The sequence below is a fragment of the Periophthalmus magnuspinnatus genome, chromosome 9 (genome assembly GCF_009829125.3).
Source record: "Periophthalmus magnuspinnatus isolate fPerMag1 chromosome 9, fPerMag1.2.pri, whole genome shotgun sequence".
In the NCBI taxonomy this organism is placed as follows: domain Eukaryota; kingdom Metazoa; phylum Chordata; class Actinopteri; order Gobiiformes; family Gobiidae; genus Periophthalmus; species Periophthalmus magnuspinnatus.
Genome location: NC_047134.1, coordinates 14,683,322 through 14,700,774, shown reverse-complemented (window position 1 = coordinate 14,700,774; position 17,453 = coordinate 14,683,322). Strand labels below are relative to the sequence as shown.

At 40.1% G+C, this 17,453-nt stretch overlaps 1 protein-coding gene across 1 annotated transcript in view; it reads left to right on the top strand.

Moving 5' to 3' along the window:
* Positions 1-1,266: 1,266 nt before the first annotated feature.
* Positions 1,267-17,453, top strand: part of adgra2 (adhesion G protein-coupled receptor A2) — a 35,026-nt gene continuing 18,839 nt past the window's right edge. Inside the window, exons 1-2 of the mRNA XM_033972684.2 lie at positions 1,267-1,990; positions 17,257-17,328. Coding sequence (XP_033828575.1) covers positions 1,701-1,990; positions 17,257-17,328 — 362 coding nt within the window. The 5' untranslated portion in view covers positions 1,267-1,700. The remainder of the gene's footprint in view (positions 1,991-17,256; positions 17,329-17,453) is intronic.

Below are 17,453 nucleotides of genomic sequence, written 5' to 3'. Positions count from 1 at the left end.
ACTCTCTAGTGTGTATTTGTCTATCCTGTGTAGCTCTGTTACTGTTACTTCCCCACTGCAGCCGCGGGCATTTATCATCCATTTCAAATCTCAGTTGTGCCTCACTTCTTTCCTGTATCCTACCTGAATGGGGTGCAGATGTGGATTTTGGGGAGAGCTGGGGAAATTGTTGCTTGGCTTTAGGGAGCTGCACAGGGCTGTAGGGTGCACCAAGAAAATGCTGGAAGAGCATTAAAGTTTGTCTGGATGTGATTAAGTACAATTTGATGTAATGCGCAGTTTGGGACGTGACATTTCAAATGGAAACTGCACTCTCCAGATGTAAATGATTTAGGCCCGCGTATATGGAGGGGGTGTTGTACTTGAAGCTTTATTTAACAGCTTGGATAAACAGCTCCGTGTTTCATTGCCGGAGCGGGCGTCCTTCCACTCTTTGTGCTTTCTTTCAGTAATCACACAGGCTCCAGAGCGCAGTATCATGTACAGGAATAACAAACCTGCACAAGGCACCATTATATGACTGCGTCTGAGGTACCCCCATACTAAGTATGAGTATGAGTGCATGTCAAACCCAATCGTTTTTGCCCCTTTTCAAGAACATTTTTCTTTCACCTTCTCGTATTATGACATTTTTCCCTCTGCTCTACTTTTCCCCCATGCTACTCAAATATCAAAAATATTTTAAACTTAGATCTGGGCAGTGAATGTTCCAACCACAAACTGGTGGTTGCCAAATCAATGAAAGGAAAGACTGTATAGGAAGTGTATATAGCTGCAGTATTTTGAGACGTGTGTGGCTCTAGAGACTCAAAACGTATGGCTTGGATATGTCCATAAATGAATCTGCGGCCTGGGTTCGAAGTTAAGGAAATGAATAATTTATGTAATTATAGAAACTTAATGTTCCCTCAACAAATCAAGAAAGCAATAATGCCATTATTGTAAACGATTAGGTTATGATTAGGTTATGTAGAGCCTTATATAGTCATCTTGTGTCGTGTGCTCTCTGTAAGTCTCTGTTAGGGGAACATTTATCAATTTGTTCTTTAATGAAACTATGGGCCAGTAAAAATAAAACCGTCTATTCTTTAAACAAGTGTCGGGATCTCTAACAACTGAGCCTTTCATATCAACAGTGACACTTGCACAAAGTGACAGAGAGGTGGGCTTGGTGCAGATCACGTGACGTCTTTCCCTGCATGTTCTGACATGGATGCGCTAGGACCCGGGGACCAGACGCGCGCGCTAGGACCCGGGGACCAGACGCGCGCCCTCCGACGGAATGGGCGCACTTGGGCTGTAGCTTTTTCTTGAGTGAATAGTGTGACCGGGACAGAGGCGTAGAAATCCGCTACTTTTGGAGCACAAATATTAGGACAGTGAGAGAAAAATTTCTTTTCTGTTCTTGACTTCTTGTGTGACAACCTTTCGAAAGTTTGTGTTTAGAAGGGCGTAGAGAACGGGCCTTGAAGAGTTTGCGACGCGACTGTCAGACAGTTTTGTTCACTCCAGGGGACATTGGATGGGACGTGTGAGTAGTGGGACCAGTTTCAGAGAAATAAAGTTTCCGTGCGTAACCTGGATGTGAGTTCGTATCACTTCTACACTTTTGGATTATCAGTTTGGAGAGGACCCTGTGGCTGCTGCAACATAACGGTTCTGTGTGAGTAGCGCTCAGAGTTTCAGTCTGGAGATATGGGATGATGACCGGAGGAGGGGGTGCAGCTGAGGTGTCATCCAGCCCGAGGACAATGTGTGGCATCCCCGCGCGCCTGGTGCTGATGCTGCTCCTCTTTGCGCTGCCTTTGGAGCTTGGCCGGTCACAGTACGTTTGTCCCGGGCCCATCGCCTCCACCGGGGGCTGCAGCTGTACGGACGAGCGCTCCAAAGGCCACGGTGTCCAGGCGCTGGGGAGAAGAGTAAGCTGCAGCAAGGAGGAGCTGTCTGAGCCTCCGGATCCCAGTCTGCTGCCCAACAAGACCGTCACTCTGTGAGTTATTCACTTTTTTGTCAGTCAAAAATGATTTCTTCTTTAACTTCCGTTTAGTGATTTATTAAGAGGCTTTAGCCTACTCTTGAAACCTCCCTAAAATGTGGTGCTCAACCACGGTTGCCTTTTGTTTAAAAAGATTTACTAAACCTGGTTTGGTTTCCATAGGAGACATATTTCATTTATTGACAAATTATTTGTTGGTCTTTGTTTGTTTGCTTCTGCGTTCTGTAATATTTGGTTCGTGTGCAGCAGAGGTGGCTTTGAAACACTGCACTGGGCCTTCAGTGTCATCCCTGCTGCATGTCTGTGACCTCACAGTGTCAGTACTCAGGACTTGTTGCAGTAATCTGGCTTGTGGGGTCAGAAGTTTACATCTTGATCTACTTTTGACTGAACCAGAGCTGTGCGTCTCCTCAGTCTCTGTACTACATTTGGAGAGATCATTTCAAGGGCAGGCCACTGTAGTTGTCATGTTGGTCCTGCCTCTTTGACACAACTCTGTCACTTTAAATTTCACTCACTGTTTGCCCACCATTGCTCCTCTCTCCCTGCCCAGCTGACTCTCGGAGTTTGTAAAAATAGAAAAAATATTAGAGCTCTCAAGCCCTTTGTCCTTGACTTGCTTGTGTCAAAAAAAGCTCCTCCATATGTTTCTACAACTGCCAATTTATCTTCCTTGAGTTGACAGTGTAAATCATGTGCTGTCATTTTCATTTGGCCTAGAGTTTACACCGGATGCCCTTCCTGTTTGGGACTGACACAGATAATACTGTGAGGCTCTATGACTAGATTCAGACTCTTACTCCTGACTACTTTATTAATAGTGATTTAGACACCGTCATTAGCTGAAACACATTAGCAGCTGTAATAAATAAACTAACTATCTCTCAGTGACACATTTTTCTGGGTGGTGTTTTCTCACTGGAATTTAATTTTGTCATCACTTTGGTTTGCAGCTGCTCTGACTTTAGCCAGTTCCCACACAATGTCACATACTTGATGCTTTGACTTTCAGTGGGAGTACAACAGAACGGTACATTTTCAAAACATGTTTGCCTTCCCAAAATCTCCCTACAGATCAGGCATTTGAGGTAAAATGAGGAGATTTGTGCCCCGGAGAGCCAGCCTGCATACCATTTAAAGAGCCTTATGTGTCTTTCATAATAACATCAATATACACATCTGGCGAACACATTGTATTAGAGACACAGGAGAACATGCAAATGGACTGGATGACAATGTAGTTTATTAAGAATAGTGCAAAGACCTTCTTATCATGCTCTGATGTCCGCCATTTTCTTTACCTAGATTCTTTATTTTCCCCAAAAAGTTTCCCCATGCAGTGCTTTTGTTGTAGCACTCTGCATTAGCTCCAGATGTGGAATGTGGGTAGCAGTGCTGATATTCCTGTTATTCCTGACATTCCGGAGTCAGGCTGCAGACACCATCCCAAACCGTCCTGTGGTGGTCCACACCTGGGACCTGCTCTTGTACTGAATCTGTGGTCATAGCTGCCTCTACTATACTCCTCTGTGTATTACTGAAGACTAGGGTCCGTGCAAGACACAGGCACAGGCTTCCGGGCGGCTGCTCAGTGTAATGCACAACAGCTGGCCCCTGTGAACATTCCAGCTGAGGCCCCTTAGCCTCATGGGAAATCCCGACGGGGTTTTGTTTATTAAAACTATTAGTTAGCCTGTTTGTTGTTCCTGCCAGCCATGAAGAAGCAACCAGTCGCTTCTATCCTCTCACCTTTTCTGCACTTTGATTGGCTCTTGGATTGTATTGTTGTTGCAGTTGATTTCAGTTTTTCTTACTTTCTGACATAAAGCACCACCTCATGCTCCATCCAATCTTTTACATGTAATTACAAAATGCAGAAAAAATCCAAATAAAGAACAGACCAAAAAAGGCCTATACTGTCTTAAAGTGCAAAATCGCAATCAGGGCTGCGCTGAACCAGGTGATCAGTCAAACCCAGGATGAGACAGCTCACAACCAGAACTAAACCAGAAAAAGAATCTGGTTTTAATCAGGACTAAACCAGCTCCCAATGAGGTTCTTTGAATGTATGCAAACCTAATTGGGCTCTGATTTTCAAATTTAAATGCAAATTTGATTAAAAACATTAGGAAACTGAAGACCTATGATGCTATTGTCCAGTGTGAATTTCTTTCTTTATCTCCTTTCTTGCTCCCCTTTCTACCTCCTTCTATCATGAATTCATCCACATGCAGTAACTCTCAACCTAAATATTTAGTCGTCTTGGTTGGAAACTGCCATGTCCAAACTCTTTCCAGATGTGAGCCTGCGCACGGCCTTGTGTTTAGAGCTAATTATGCACAGCCCGCGGAGCTGAATCACAGAGAGAGGAAGAGGAAGGGAAGGGAGCAACCGATAAGAGTGTGAAAGTTAGAAAAAAAAGTGGGATTTTAATGAAGGAAATACTTAAAGAAGTCAGCAGAGGAGGTAGGAGAAGTGGTTAGGGAACAAAGAGAATGAACGAGGATGGATAGAGGAGGGAGAGGAGACGCTTGGCAGGCGCTTCAGAGAGATGTGCCCCCAGAGACTGAAAACAGTCAGGAGAGGAGGAGCACAGCAGCGCGCCATTCAAATCCTGGGAAAACGTGAAGAAATAAAAACTTTATGAAGATTGGGACAGCTTCTTAGTATAAGTGTTGTAAGCCCAATTAACATATCACAATACATTTCATGGAACCAGAATTTACCAAAGACATACATGTGATTCTTAGACTCTGGAAAACTTTGTCACTTATTAAATCATACATGTTATTATTTATTATTTTACTTCATGAGCTAACTTTACATTTGCATTTTGTTGACTTGTAATACAATGAATATTCACCCTTCATGTAAGTAAGATATATTTAGTGTCACTGGTCCACCTGCTGCAGATTCCCTGTTTGATGAATGGATTGTACAGAATGTATATGCTTTTAACTTACAGATACTACAGCAGTGATTTATGGTTGGCTTAGGGAGTGCCATTGGTTTAAGGCCGCTCTGTCCTTGGCTGATGCCCCTTTGTCAGAAACAGCTGCGGTGAGGACTGGACATTTGCTTGAAGCCCTTTTGCACTTGAGCCAGAAATGCTAGGGATGTGGTCTGCAAGACAATGGTTGTAAATAGTAAAGTCGCCCATGTGCCAGTAGTGCCTGTAGTGGTGTTAGAAGTTGTGTTAATGGAAGTTGACGTTAATAATTTTTAGAAAACAAACTAGTCTATACTTAAAGGTGTACTATGAAATCTTTCTAGAAACATTTCTGGAAAGTCCACCATCTATTTGTCTATGTTACTGCTTTGCCTAGAATGTTCCGCAGTATGGCATTAAACGTATCTAACCTATATGGGCAAACAGCCCACCAGACCAGGTTACAGGTCCGATCTGTGGAGATTCGACACCACGCACACAAGAATACATGTTTTTCGAGGTAGTTTTTGTTGCTGTAATGAAACACTTGTTGAAAAAATTGAGGATGGATCAGTTTAATGTCACACTGTGGAATATTTCACACAAAACACAAAAATAACATCTCTATGGAGACAAAAATGCAGCAGAAAAGTTGCATAGTACACCGTATTATCAGTAATATAGCACTGTGTCATTGTAATTCATAAAACTATGATAACTCAAATATTTGTCAGTTATAGTTTCTTATCAACCTACTCCCGTTTTATTGCTGCTCTTATCCTGATGTTTTGTGTCTAATGGTGTTGGCAGGAAAATGAACCTCTTTGAAGATAAACTGCATTTGCCTTATTTCTCTTACCACAAACCATCACTTATTCATTTTAACCACTACCAAAAATCTGTTATCAATTTGACGGGTGCTATATCATTTCTGTCATGGCCAAATCACTTCACCAAAATTATCTATTGACCAACGAGTCTTTAATCGACGATCTTATCTTTTGAGTCACATGGTGGTTGTCAGATGTGGGGCAAGTGGAGGTATGCCAAAGAGCAGCCAGATGTGCTGAACCAGCCGTGGTTTACATTTGGGACGGGAAAGACTTTTGATGAAATGTCCAGAATCTTATCAGGGGGTGAATTCCAGTGAGACACGGTTTATTTATGTGAGTCTAGGTGTTGAGAGGAGTAGAGAGGGGGGTGTAGCTGCGTCTCTTCCACCCATGTTAGGTTAGGTGGGGCAGCGGTCAGCAATAAATCAAAAAAGCAAACAAAAGCATGACATATGATCTGGGAGCTTTCTGCTCAGCTGCAGCACCTGCCCATGCCACACAAGTCCAGGGTTTTGGTTAAGGTCGGAGAAACTGGACCAGAGTGGGACATGTCTGCTCAATAACAGGTCTTGAAAGCACATATCACTTATCACCTCATTATGTTTGTTGATTAAGAGTTAGTGCAGTTTGGAGAAAAGAAGGATATCTGTGTTGTCTTTGTAATATCATTCCCTCCGGAGAATTTGTTTTATTATTATAGTTGTTTTTTTTTTCTTTTGGTCTGCTTTGTCTTATCTTTCTCCAGAAATGTCTGATTTTGAGTTTCCTTTGCCAGAACTTCCCCCTTCCTCAGCGCTGACTGCAGCTGCCCCTCAGGTTCCTGTCCGGGTCAACAGCACTGGGGCTGCAAAACTGAGATAATGGCTTTTTCACAAGGCTCCTGTTATTTCACATGTTTAACCTTCATTTAGTTATAACCAGTTATTACTGACCCCTCATTTAACTTGTTTCAACATAGTAGTAGTAGTAGTAGTTTTATAGTAGTAGCAGCAGCATTTGGCTGCAGAATAGGCCCAATGATCAATATCAGTTGCAGTACTTGTATAGTATTAGTACTTGGGGTTCCAATGATTTTGCTGCTTTGATTTTAGTGCAGTTTGGTGTAATTCATGAGCAATTGTGAAAAGGCAAGATTACACCGACTACTTTAGCGTGAAGAGTCACAACTGCGGAACAAGCTGAGAAACTTTAGTTAAATCCAGTTGAGAGAAACCGTTCCCATCTTTTCTCAAAAAAAGTCCATATTTCTGCTAAAATAGGCCATGGTACATTGGTCGGCGTCAAACTGTTTGTTTTGGTTCATTTGGCTGCTTTGCCTTTCGCTTCTGCCCAAACCGCAGTGCTGCCCTGTGATTGGTGCAGTCTCCGTCCCACCGGTGGCTCGGGCCCAATCGCAACAGCACAAGCAGGACAAGATGGATTCTCTTGAGCCTGTGAATTCTCAAATATTGCGGGAATAAACTTCAGCCAGCTTCAGCTTTTGCCGAAAGATAAATGTGGTGTATAAGTGATTGGAGGCGTTCAGAGGAGCTGTAGCCCGTTGGCAACCGCGGTTCAGTCCCGAGAGCCTCAATAGAACTCAGTCTGCAAGGAGGCAATTTTCCAAACACTCACAAACTTAAGTATTATTTTAATTTGATGCCACAAATATCAGTTGAACCTATCACCAGCAGAGTCTTACCCCAAGCCTCTCCCTCACACCGTTCAGTAACATTTATTATGTGCTTACTGTAACATATGACCACAAAGTATTAACAGTCAGCCCCAATCATATTTTATGCCATTACTCGGGCTGTAAATATGAGATGGTTCAAAGCAACAGGAACAGATGTGAAGATTTGCAATATGCATTTAATAAACTGTGTTGATTGATGAAACCACAAGATGTAGCTGCTATGTGTGTGCAGCAGCAGTAGCTAAATTAAATGGCCAATTGGAAAGTTGCGTTATATGAGGTTTGTCCGTTTTATTGAATACATAGTTGGAACATATTACTTTTCTATTCACATTTGCCACCTCACTTCCCCAGGGCTGCCACTGAGAATAGACTGAATTAGTGATGCATTGTAAAGCGATTTGAGGATCTTGAAAGTTCTATTTAATGTGCAACTCCATTGTCTTTGTGTTTTTTTTTCTCTCAACCTAAAAGTAAAATTATTTTCTATTTCTATTTATTTATTTTTTTTCTCAATAACAACAGGCATGAGCATCAAAAACCATCTCATCAAAAACTCAGTTACGTCCAAAGGCACCGTGAGAATATCTGGGGCAGAAACATTTTATCTGACCCTTTGTAAAAGCAGCCTGTTTTTCCCAGCAGCCTTTGCTCATGAACAGAAAACAGTGGGCAGTTATGAGAGCGGACAATCAGACAGTTTGAGACAGGCATTCCACTAATCACTTGTGAATGAGAAAACGCTAAATTGCCTCATTAAAGTTTAAAAACATTGTGATTTGGCTTTATAGCTATTGTGTTTGTTTTATTCTGGCTAAATATTGAATACATTTACTGCTGTGCATCGCTTTGATATTTGGTTACATTCATTCAAATGTCTTTATTTCCAGGGAGTTTAAGGCAAGTTTATTTGAATAGCACAATTTGTACACAATGTAACTCAAGAATAAGACATTAAAATCACAATACAACAAATCAAAGCATAAATAATCACAAATAATCATCATAAAATTAACATGAAAAAAGAAGAGTGCCAAATAAAAACCTTTCAGTCATATGCACAGATAAACAGAACCATTTTGAGCCTGGATTTAAACATTGTCAAAGTAGAGGCCTGTCTCACATCTTGACTGCTCCAGGTTTTAGCTGCATAAAACTGACACGCTGATTCTCCATGTTTAGTCCCGGTTTAGTCCTGACTCTGGGCACCAGCAGGAAGCCAGTCCGTGAAGTCGTCGGAGTGTGAGATGGCATGTTGGAGCTGTAATTTGGTGCTCGGCCAAGGAGAGAGACAAACAAAGCTGCTTTAAGTCTATATATACACAAATCTACGCTCAGAAACATGATTTTACATAGCAGTTATAGAAGCAATAATGGAGTCTTGGTTGCAGATGTCATAATCAGAAGTGTTACATACTAAGAACAGCATCGGTTTAACTGCATTGTAATTTATAAACAAAATATATTAAATGGAAGAGATCACGTTCAGGTTAGTTTTCTGTTACAAATGGTAAGTGATTGTAGCAGCTTTAGCCATGTGTGGTCAAAATGTATGACAAGTTTAATGATAATTCTGTTTACAAATGCTCTTTATAAACAGTAAATAGCCCAAATGACCTTTTCAGCGTGCCATATTCCAGTATTTGTGCAATAGCCTTATTTTGTGGACAGCATCTTTTTTACCCTCACACATGGGCAGGGCATGCATGACCACAACGGCCTTAAAATAGTCTTCAATCCTCCCCCTCTGTAATTAGAGACATTTTAAAAACCTGTATTTTAATTTTAGACCATGCAGTAGCTTTTTGGACCACTTATGCGTGCACCCACTCACACATGCAAATACACACTTTCAGTATAAATAAATGTGATAGGTCGCACACACAGAGCCACAAACCACAAAGCCAGTCTGGTAACCCAAGCACAATGCCCGGCACTCTATAATAAGTGGTTGTGCGTATCAAATTCTAGTTCCAAGGCATCATGGGTAGTGTATTTGCCTATAAGCCATAAATCTCTTCTTTCATGTTGTTTTGCAATTCATACTTGAACATCAGCAATTTGATCTTTTCTTGTGGCGTTTCTTCACTCCATAATATTTGGAAACTGATTCAGTGTTTTGTATGTAATTTCACGGATGCTCCCCTGACAGTGCGTAAATGGAGCTAGTATAGTTTGTTGGTGTTCCCTCTTGCTAGCTACAAGCCCTTTAGCGGAACATGGGACAATGGCAGCTTTCACATTTTGACGTGAAGTGCCTGTTGTCCTCGAGGGCATTTAGTTCCTCTCTTGCATTCATTTGTGTGAACCAGCGCAGATTTTCAGAGCAAGCACAGGGCACACGGGGCTCGTCCAGGATAGCAGAGTTTCCATGTTTGCACTGTACGAAAGGGTTAAGTATTTCTGGTTTAAGACCCTTGTATTTTGGTCTATAGAGCTCTCATGAAGTACTTGATGTAACAAAGAAGATGCAGCTACCACATGTTCACTAATGTCCCGGGTTCTTTCATCTCTTGTCTCGGGAAAAGTGTCCTCTAGAGACAAAAGCATGCATGAATTAGACGAGGTTTTACTCTCGATTATCCATGACCGTAAAAATGTCAGAAATTTGCTTGTAACATTCCATAATATTGAGTAAAATAGACTTTCTCAGAATTTGTAGGGCAGCGATGCTATTTGGATCCAATGATGACCCAATGACAAAAAAATCTAGCTTCAATGGACCAGATCTAATTTTGTGCTAGTGTCATAACTTATAGGCAATAACCCTGTTTTGTGATACAGCAGCTAATTTACAGCTATTTTATTTAGCATAATAATATGTCCTAAATCTTAAAAGGAGACAGGCTATTGTAGATTTTCTTTCTGAAGATAAAGATAATTTACTTTTCCCCAAACTATAAACACTCAGCTTGGCCTGGACAAACCTCAGACATAATTAAACTGCAAACATGTTATCTTCTTTCTGAATTACAGCACTCTTCTGTAAAACCTGGTATCACAAAAGCTTTAGCGTTCACCCAAACTATTTTACCATTTTACCGAGCATTGCATGTATTATGTATATCCATATTAGGTGCATTTAGGGTTGAGCAATATGGTGATAAATATTGAATTGTGATCTCATTCCTGTGATGATATGACTCTTGAATGTAGCTCTGTGCTCCCACCAGCTCCTCTTATTGGTCCCACCCGCTCCTCTTATTGCACTAAGTGAAGGACAGGTGGTTTTAACCAGTTGTAATGTGACAAATTTGCGTGTGAACCTTTAGAAAAAGTAGATGACTTAAGTTACTTCTTCTTTACATGAATTGTGATGAAACTAACATTGTGATCTGGCTCCAAAAAAATCATGATATTAACTTGTTGCCATATCGCCCACCCCTAAGTGCACGCAGTGACCTCACTTCATGAAAATGTTATTGCTTTTTTTTGCCTGGAATGTTCCTCAATATGGTGTGACTTATTTGTCTTTCATTCATTCAATTACTTCTCAAAATACCCTGGCGTCAGCTGGTTGTCTCTATAGAGATGGCTAATTTTTATGCTGTTTTGTGGAACTTTACAGTCAAAACAACAACAACATCTCCATGGAGAGTAGAGGGTTTTCTTCCACCAAAAACATATCCATCGCTTAAAATTATAGGCTCAATAGAAGTCAATTGGAGATGAGTAAGCCAAAATAATTCACTTCATTTCTGTCATTCCTGTTTGGGGTTGCTGCAGTTTTAAATCCTTGTTCTTCTTGGAGGCAGTGTGGAATTTCACTGGATGCCCCTCATGACAGAGCCCTTTTTAATTTAACCAAGAATGACATATTGGTTTCTGATTGGGGGAATTGCTTTTTTGTTCAGTCATTGTTTAAAAAAATCCATCTGCAGTTGTATACATATAATGCTGTATTTACCCCCATTGCAAATATTTTGGCATTGTATTTTGATGTTAGTTCAATTAGATTTTCAGTCCATTGCACTTGCTCAAATTGGCTTACTATGTGGCCTATTGATCTTAATTACACTATAATTCTGATGTTATTCTTTCCACCAATTTGCTCTGTACATATGAAAAAGTGGTGGACAGGATTGTTCTTTGACATAATATACTATGTAATGTTTTCAGGTCTATTAATCTTGGCATTTGGATGAATTGAACCGTCTTGGAAAACCTGCTAACAGCCAAACTACAAATTAAGAGGCTGTTAAATCCATCTTTTCTGGTTACACCACAATATTTTGTTGATCTAAAACGACTAACCTCATTACCTCCAGTGTTATGAGTATACAAAATGAAACGTTGCCATGTCCACTTTAGTTTTCCACAATGATCTGCCAGTATGTTTGAAATGCAACCCTGGGAAAGTAAATAAGAGCGGAGAAAGGGAAAAAACTATTAAAACATGAAGAAATACATTTTACACCAAGTACCAGCTTAGAGAATCGTTGGCCTTCAATGTTGTTAGTAATCTTAATTAACCAGGTGTTGCTCAAATCACGACATAACCATGACAAAAACAGAGCTAAAATGCTAAATCTACACTCAAACAAGCTGGTGTACCCACATGACCTGCACATAGGGTGGCCAGATTTTCAACATTCGTCACTGGGACACACCCGGGTTGGGATGGTTGGCATGAATAAAATTGTGTAAAGAGCGTGTGCCCATTCTTGACTCACTTGTTAGTCAGTATACAATCCAAGGGACTTCTGTTGCTGCATTTTGTACCTTGTGGTCATTTTCAACTATCATGTTCTGTATTTTAGCAAAACAGATGACACTATAGTTCCTTCTTTACTGTTGGCCTGGATCAAACATGGACACCTGGGCATTTCATGCATAAAACGTGAACAGATGTATAAATCTACAGAGACATGGGGCACAGAGCTCAAAACTGGGACTGTCCCATGTGCATGTATGACCGTATTGTAAACATAAAGAGATAATGTAAAAAGATAATTATGTTACGATTTAATTAGCTCTAAGTATTCTCTCAAAGATTTAACTCTCACTCGCTGCTTGATACAGACCATGTGCATTTGTAAGCCAGCACTAATTAAAACCGACTTAATTCAATAATGACATTTGGAGACCCTCTTAAAGTCTCATTATGCCCTTGGAGGTAGTGGATTTATGGCACGGTACCAATCTCCTTCAAGGGTGCTTGTGTTTCACCTCCCGTGTGGCCCTCATGTGTAAAAGACCTATTCGGAGTTAAATGATGTTTACGCAGTGGGTGCCCCGCTTGTTTTGACTCTGGTCTTTACTCCGGACCTGCGCCTCTGTGTCTGCTGTCGGCCATTCATCCACTCATTGGCGGAGGAGGGGTTAGCGCTGAGAAGTTTATACGTCACTAAAATATGACAAATGTACGGAAATGTGTTAGTTTGTTAATTTAGGTTTATTTATGTATTTGATCTTATATTGAATGTTTGAAGTGTGCTGATGACTGTGGGAGCAGTTGACAATCTTTTCTTCAGGATTAATTAAGTTTATGTATCTTCCTATTACAATCTTCCATTCTTACTTAAAATGTCAGGGATGTTTTGGGGTTTTTTTTGTCATGTTTTTCATTACTGTGTTACAGAGGCCACAGGGACCACACAAGAAGTGAACAATATCGACCCCAACATTTGAAAAAAATTGAACGTACTGCTTATTTGTGCATTCTGGAACTATAATAATATATTTTGGATTGCAGTGACTAGTGTCTGACAGTGTATTTTATTGAGGAAGTAGTATAGTAGCAGTCCTTGAAGAAGTAACACGGTATATTGTAACGGCTGTTGTTCATACTTGCAGTTCAAATACAAACTTACTCCAGTCAATGGAAAAGTGGAAGTGTACATCAGTGCCGTAGCGGGGTTTGCAACATGTTGTCATGACTCTGTGTGGCTCTCAAAGTCTCTGCGGCTTTAGGAAGCAAATTGAGCAAACCAACAAAGTGAACGGCATCACACAGGGAGGAGCTGCTGTGGTCTGGGACAGGAACAAGACTTACTCCTCTGCTGTTAAGACTCACAAAAGCCACCCAATCTGTGTCCCTATCATCATATCTGGTTTTTACTCATGCGCATTTATGTGTTTTATGAAATTGCACTGTTTCATATCTCTACCAGTGCCATTAAGTTCCCTTTATATTGTGTCCACAGTCGTATATATTACATTGACTTATGTTGTATCATTTCAATACTATATACCATTTGAAAACCAATGTTTACTATGACAGCTGATCATAACCAAAGCTATTGTGTTGCTTTAGGACAGTGAACTGCGTATTCCTTTAGTCCTCCTTGTCCTTTTCGTATTAGGACAGTGGAATTGTTATTTTTCCTGTTACTAATATAAGCTATGTTTCAAATGGGTTGCTATTATCTAAGTGCAGTTGATGTCATGTCTCGTGCGGACCAGTGACCGAGTGTAACCCCTCTAACTATGTCTGTGCCCCTCCCTTATGACCCTTTCTTTTGATGCACATATAAATGAATTAGATGAAATGGCTCGCTGGGATCCTGGAGCCTGACATGTGGCCCTGGGTTTTTCCATTGATGAGGTGGATTTAATTAGCTGTGCAGTATCTTATAAAGGCTCTTTGTGGCCCGAAAGGGTTAAGTGAGTGAGAGATGCTAAATGTAGCTACACTGATACAGACCATATACTGTCTGGAATGAATTAACACAGTGTCAGGACAAAGAGAGCAACAGAAATGTCATTCTAGAAAAAACACATCAAGGCCGTCTGTAATCTGATCAGGTATAGAAAAGACCCAAAGAAGCAACAACGGTGACAAGCATTATCAGTTCAACATTAAAGTATTTATTGTGACCGTTACAAAACTCTGGATCAAGTTCAGGTCAGGAAATGTTGCTTTCTAAACATAAAATGAAATGCTGGCCAACTTGTCAAATATTGGTAGATTTTCAATTTATCTTTTGTGCATAGTCCTTCTAGCATTGAACTATTCTGTTATATTGTAAGCCATCCATAATGTGTAGATACATTAGATCCCTGTCCAGACATACAATTCATTTTGTGTCACAGCAACAAGCAAGAAGTGTATATTTTTAACAGCGTGTTCACCAAAACATAACAACTACAGCAATTTGTTAAACCCATTATTGTCTACAAACTTAAAAAAACAAAACAATTTCCAGCCAAAAAAGTTCATGTCAAGCCCTCCTGACTTAAAAACGTCTTCTGGAAAGTGCTCCCAGAACAACCCTTGACCTTTGGTGACTGACTTCAGCATAAACAGCTAATTGGCTGGGTTTCCTGTTTGGCCTGATGGGAATGGACAAACTATTTCTGTCTGTGCATAGTTGTACTTTCTGCATTGTTTTCAACATGAAAAAAAACAAATGGTCACTGGTTGCATCATTACTGTATAGTCCAGGAAACCAGGCTTTTTGTTCTCAAATCCTTCTTTTTTCATTTTAAATGTCAACCAAACTGTCTTTAAGATTGTGACAATACTGTGTGAATAGTACATAAACATAAATATTTAAGATTAGTATAGATACCTACTTTATGGCCTTACCAACAAACAGACACACAAACAAACCAACAAGCACAAATGTCTGTATCCGAGCATCTGCTAAGCCTGCAAAAATGGCATCAGGCTTTTTTCTGTATGCTCTTAGAATATATTAGAGGAAAAAAATGAAGAAAATAGGTAAACAAAATTAAAAGTATCAAAATGCAGTTGTCGGAGTAAAAACATGGCTCAGTTGTGCGCTTGTTTTTGCATAATAACAAGTTTAGCCGACTGTATTGGATTAGTGTATCATTGCCAGTGACTTTCTCCTCTATTTCCGGCTCTTTGGAACTTTCATCCGGAGCCTGTATCTAGTTATGGGACATTAAGAGTCTGCAGTGAGGTCAGGAGGAGCGGGACCTCAGGGCTGGAGCCAGAGGTTCAAACCAGGGCTACACCAGCGAGACATGATCACCAATACTAAAAACATCTTGACTCAGTGTTAGTCATTTGTTTTATTGGTGCCGAGTGGTGACTTGTGAACATGACAAATGCTCTTCACTGAATTATATTTTCTACTGTTTTTCCTATCTGTTGACAGCAGGGGTGATTATTTTGCAGATTATGTTAATTCAGTTATTTTGGCGCCAGTGTAGCTTGGAGCAGCATTTTATGATATAGATCAATCTAAAAAAATGTAAAATATGTAACTGTTATTTATGTTAAAGTCAATATGGTAAGGTTTTTCTATTGCGATTGAGATTAGATTTGCGTTCTATGTTTAAAGTCATAGTATATAACTTTATAGCCCAAAAAACAAAATAAAATAAATGGATTCTGTTCAGGGTGCACATTGTAAACAACTCCAGGAACAAATGTTAGACTGAAATAGATAGAATATTACAAGAATTTGCTAGATTTTTCTATAAAAAAGTCAGGATATTTTTGTTCAGGACACTCTATTAAACAACAGCTGTCTTTGCGATTTGATAATTGCGCCAACTCAGATTGTTATTATTATTTTACTGTCAGTGTGCGTATTACCACTTACATGATTCAAGCCAACACAATGTGCTCCCCATTTCCAGATCTTTGGCTAACTGCCTAAACAATCTAAATGGATGTGGTCTGAATTCAATTACACCCATTATCAGTGAAGCAGGTTTCACATCTTGATTGCAGCCACATTGAAAAATCCGGTGTTTAATTTTAGCGCATAATGGCTGGAACTGACCGTGTTTCTTTGTACTGTACTACCTATAGATCTGTTTCAAGTTCTGCATTTTACTTATCAAAGATGAGACCACCTGGAGGTTGTAGCAAATTGCACACCTTCTCCGGCCCTGTGTAAATACTCTGTTTGATTACATCTGCTGTGAGCTGGAGGCGAAGACAGAAGTGTTTTTATTGATGTGGAAAGAGTGGAGCGACTGCTGCTGCTGAATCTGTAAATCTCAGCTCTCTCTACTAAAGGCGCACACGCACACACACTCTGGATTAAAAACACACTTAATAAACAGCCCATTAGTCTGAATGTGGTTAGACAGAGAGAGAGGGAGAGGAGGAGAGAGAAGAGGGAGGGTGTAACAATGGCATCTTATAACTAGTGAAGAGCAGTGTCACCTTGAACCTGGGAAATTAAGGTGACTTCTCTGAACCAAACATGGTGTGGATACTTCTCAAAGTCAAGTTTCATACTAAAATACAAGAGTAAAATACCAAGAATACACATTAAAACAGTAATGAGTTTGATAATTAATGGTAAAGTATAATAATGGAACTCAAATTATAGAAAGACACTGTGTTTGAGTGCGGCATCATGACCAAATCCTAATTTCTGGTAACAATAATTATCATGTCGACTACTTTATTCATTGCTAATAAATTATATGATGTTTCCTCACAATGTAAAATGTCATAGACCACATAACAAAATGGCCACTGAGAATAAATAGTGTTTTTTGGATTAGACTAACCTAAAGTGTACCCTAGAGTCATACCAGTCCAAACTCAATGGGAAAGGGAAAGACTGATGGCCTGATCTCCTGCGATGTGCCGCTGAGCGTTTGAAGTGAAAAGTCGTCCCTTTGATGAAAATAACATCCAAAATGATGATGGTGATTACAGCTTGTCTCCTAATCTGCAGATCTGTCTGTCCTTAACATTAATGGGAAACATCTTAGTCTAATGTCTCTGGTCAGGCTAATCTGATGTGAGGCTAGAGCTCCAAACACACATTTACCAGCTCTTATCTCCCCATGTGACCCTATGTCCGTTTGATCAGTTCAATCTGCTTGAGTGCGTATGATACTATATATATGTATTTAATATTTGTGTTTCTTGTTTTTTTCACAGTGTCTTGAGCCACAACAAAATCAGGGTTCTGAGAAATGGATCTTTCATTGGACTTTCTGCTCTGGATAAGCTGTAAGTAACTATGTATTACTAGCTATAAAACGTTATAATTGGTATAGGGTGGTGCGATGGTTAAAACATTATAATTAGCATATTGTGGTTAGTTATGGTGGTAGTGCTAAGACTTTTACAGTGAT